This window comes from Leptopilina boulardi, unplaced genomic scaffold (genome assembly GCF_019393585.1).
Source record: "Leptopilina boulardi isolate dan_hultmark-lab unplaced genomic scaffold, ZJU_Lbou_2.1 LbouV2_103, whole genome shotgun sequence".
Classification (NCBI taxonomy): domain Eukaryota; kingdom Metazoa; phylum Arthropoda; class Insecta; order Hymenoptera; family Figitidae; genus Leptopilina; species Leptopilina boulardi.
Window position 1 is genome coordinate 1,142,121 of NW_026137645.1, and position 4,487 is coordinate 1,146,607.

At 34.4% G+C, this 4,487-nt stretch overlaps 1 protein-coding gene across 1 annotated transcript; it reads left to right on the forward strand.

Annotated features, from left to right (window-relative positions):
• Nucleotides 1-356: 356 nt before the first annotated feature.
• LOC127276758 (uncharacterized) lies at nt 357-4,181 on the forward strand. Its single transcript, XM_051297403.1, has one exon. The coding sequence runs from the start codon at nt 357-359 to the stop codon at nt 4,179-4,181; it is 3,825 nt and encodes a 1,274-aa protein (XP_051153360.1).
• The last annotated feature ends 306 nt before the right edge of the window (nt 4,182-4,487 follow it).

Sequence of the window (4,487 nt, forward strand, 5' to 3'; positions counted from 1 at the left end):
GTGGTGGTGGGTTATTATTTTCAGATTTTTTTTTAATTTTAGATTTCAGGTTTTTTTCAGGTGGTGGTGGGTTATTATTTTCAGATTTTTTTTTTTAATTTTAGATTTCAGGTTTTTTTTTTCAGGAGGTGGTGGGTTATTATTTTCAGATTTTTTTTTAATTTTAGATTTCAGGTTTTTTTCAGGTGGTGGTGGGTTATTATTTTCAGATTTTTGTATTTTAGGTTTTTTTTTAATTTAATTTTTAAGTGTACATTTTTTTTCAGATTTTTTTTTAGGTAGTGGGTTATTATTTTCAGGTGGTGTTGGGTTTTTTTTATTTTTTAGGTTTTTAGATTTTTAGGTTTAGCCTCACGATGCCCAAGTGTACAGCCCCAAAGAAATCGAGGCAACGAATGAGCTTGGAAGAGTACAATGAAGTGTGTCTGGAGTCGGACAACTTTATTAAAATCGCAGAACGTCAGCTCATCACCACTATGGGAATGACAGGTGATGATAGATTTATTAGCGCATTTGAATGGCAAAACAAGTGTCAGCGTTATAAAAACATAATGAGATCTTTTTTGAGAAAATCTGATTTTCTGCCATATCAAAAATCAAGATGCTTGAATTTAAATCAGAAGCTCGAATACTTGCGATGCCATTTTGATGTTTTAATGAAACGTGGTGCGGGTGTGCAAATGGAGACTGATAGAATGAAGTGGGTGGATTTTGAGGGTGCGTTTGATGGTCGTTTGCAAACAAGTGCTATAATTAACATCGATTACGTGGATATTAACGAATTCCTTGATGATGCTTTTGCCTTATTTCAAAGCAACATTCAAAGGGCTTTAAACAGGTTTGGTCCGCTAAAAGTGTATACCGTTTTGGGTGCAAAATTCAAAAAAGATTCAATTGGTGGTGGGGAAGAACTTTCTGATTTAAAGACGTTTATAGCTAAAACCGATGAAATTCTAGTTACAACCCAACTAGATGAATGGTACAATGTTAATGTCAAACAACCGACTTTGAGAAGAATTGAAGAATTCCAAGAGAAAGACTCTAATTGGAGACTTGATTCAATTCAAAGACTGGAAGTTAACATTAACAAATTCAATCCCATGCATGCTGGTTCTTATATCGATTTACCACTTTCCATTAAAAAAAGAAAAGCATGTATTAACGTTCAAAATTCAGATAACGAATGTTTTAAGTGGTCAATTTTGTCAGCCTTGTACCAAGTTGAAAATCATTCAGATCGAGTTGCAAAGTACAGACCTTATGAGCATGAACTTGACTTCACTGGTATTGAGTTCCCTGTTGCACTGAAAGATGTTTCAAAATTTGAGGCTCTCAACAACATTTCTGTAAATATCTATGGACTTGTCAAGAGGGATGAAAAGTTTACAGTGGCACCTCTGCATCTTTCCAAACAAAAGAAGGTTACTCACGTAAACCTTCTTCGAATTGAAGACCACTATATTGACGAAAATCTCGATGATGATGTAGAGGATAACAAAGAATCCATCATCTCTTTCAACTACCATTATGTATGGATCAAGGACTTGTCGAAGCTTGTGAGCAGTCAACTGTCAAAACACAATGGCAAAAAGTACATTTGTGACCGTTGCCTACATTATTTTCGAGATGAAGTAAAACTATCCGAGCATGAAGAAAACTGTCGAAAGATGAATGAAACGAGAATTGTGCTGCCAGAACCAGGGAAAAATTTTGTTGAGTTTAAAAATTTCCAAAACAAGGAGCGCGTACCTTTTATCATATACGCAGATTGTGAGAGCCTCTTGCTTCCTTCTGATGTGCAACAAGAACCGAGCAATACTGAGGTCTTTCAAAATCATGAAACTCTCAGTATTGGATATTATGTGAAATGTGCCTTCGATGACTCTATGTCTGTATACAAAGCATCTCCTAGAGATGAGAAAAACCCGGCTAAATGGTTTTCAACAGAGTTAAAAAACTTGGCTGACAATCTTGACACTTTATTTAAGAATCCGGTACCAATGGAAGTGTTAAGTCGACAAGAGCTAACTGATTTTCGATTTGCAAGTATATGTCATATTTGTAAAAAGAAATTCAAGCCTGGGGATGTAAAAGTAAGAGACCATTGCCATCTAACAGGGAAGTACCGTGGGCCCGCACATCAAGATTGTAACATTAATTATCATGAATCGCAAGTAATACCTGTTGTCTTTCACAACCTAAGTGGTTATGACGCGCATTTCATTATTGAATCTATTGCTACAGAATTTGATGGTAAAGTTGAACTGCTTCCTATAAACAAAGAGAAGTACATTGGCTTTACGAAAAACATTAAAGGTAGTTTTATCAAGTTTCGTTTTATTGACTCTTTTAAATTCATGGCATCATCATTGGACAAGTTAGCATCCTATCTCGACGAGTATAAAATTGTTCATTCAGTTTTTTCGAATTACAGTGCTGACAAAATTCAGTTGTTAACGCGAAAAGGAGTTTTTCCCTATGAGTATATTGACTCGAGGGAAAAACTCGACGAAACTGAACTGCCATCAAAAGAAAAATTTTATAGCACTTTGAATGATTCGAATGTCTCCGATGAGGATTATGCTCATGCGCAAAAAGTGTGGAGTGAATTTAATTGTCAAAATCTCGGCGACTACGTGTATTTGTATATGCAAACCGATGTATTGTTACTCGCGGATATTTTCGAAAATTTTAGGAGTCAATGTTTAATCGCATATGGACTTGATGCAGCGCATTATTACACGACACCTGGGCTGACATGGGATGCCATGTTAAAGTATACGAATATAAGATTGGAGCTCCTCACTAACATTGACATGGTAATGTTTATTGAACGCGGAATTAGAGGTGGGATTAGTCAGTGCACTAATCGTTATGCGAAGGCTAACAATCCTTACATGGAAGAATTTAATGAAAGTGAGGAAACATCTTATATTGTATACTTTGACGCAAATAATTTGTATGGTTGGGCCATGATTCAGTCTCTTCCCTATGGTGGCTTCAAGTGGGAAGAAAATGTTGATATTAATTTTGATTTTAACGTTGCAGATGATGCGCCAATTGGCTACATTTTGGAAGTTGATTTGGATTATCCAAATGAACTTCATGAAAAACATAGTGATTTTCCGTTTTGCCCAGAACGCTCGAAGCCACCAGGATCAAAAGAGCAAAAGCTCCTAACTACCCTCCTGCCGAAACGAAAGCACGTTCTCCATTACCGTGCTTTGAAACAAGCTTTAGAACATGGTCTTGTGTTAGTTCAAATTCATCGAGTTTTAAGATTCAAGCAATCAACATGGCTAAAAACGTACATTGATTTTAATACAACAAAAAGAACTAATGCAAACAATGAGTTTGAAAAAAATCTATTCAAGTTGATGAACAACGCGGTATTTGGCAAAACAATGGAGAACGTGCGAAAACACGTTGACATTAAACTCGTTACAAAGTGGGAGGGTAGGTATGGAGCTGAAGCTTTGATCGCGAAACCGAATTTCCACAGCAGGGCCATTTTTAATGAAAACTTGGTTGCCGTGGAACTTCGGAAAATGGAAGTCTTGATGAACAAGCCACTGTATGTTGGACTGACAGTCTTAGATGTTTCAAAAACTTTAATCTACGATTTCCATTATGATTACATGTTAAAAAAATATGATGAAAAGAAATTGAAATTATTGTACACCGACACTGATAGCCTGATTTATGAAATCAAATGCTCTGACATTTATGCTGATATGAAAGACGATATCCACAAATTTGATACTTCCGATTACCCGGTGAATAACGTGTACAATATTCCGCAAGCCAACAAAAAAATTTTAGGAATGATGAAAGATGAATGCTGCGGAAAAATTGTAACAGAATTTGTTGGCTTGCGGAGCAAGATGTACAGCGTTCGTGTTGAAAATCAAGATTTCATAAAAAAGGCTAAAGGTGTAAAAGCTGGCGTTGTAAAAAAATCTATTAGTTTTGATGATTACGTGTATTGTCTCCGAAATGTAAATATGCAATCTAGAACTCAGTATACAATCAGATCAAAACTGCACAAAGTGCAAACAGTAAAGCAAACCAAAATTGCATTGAGTCCTTTTGACGATAAAAGATATTTGTTATCAAACAGTACCGACACCCTTGCATGGGGACATTGTAAAATTGTTGAAATTATGGATGAAGAAAATTAACCAATTATATATTGTAAAAAAAAAAAAAAAAAATGGAGAAAATGATGTTTTTAATAAAAGAAAAACAAAAGATGTACATATTATGTCAATTTTATTAGAAAAAAAACCTTATCCTAGATACAAAATTTGTTTAACTATTTTTAACATTACTTTAACTATTTTTAACATTACTTTAACTATTTTTAACATTAATTTAACTATTTTTAACATTAATTTAACTATTTTTAACGTTACTTTAACTATTTTTAACGTTACTTTAACTATTTTTAACGTTACTTTAACTATTTTTAACGTTACTTTAACTAT

Coding starts and splice junctions, on each gene's coding strand:
- LOC127276758 (XM_051297403.1), top strand. CDS start 357: ATGCCCAAGTGTACAGCCCCAAAGAAATCGAGGCAACGAATGAGCTTG.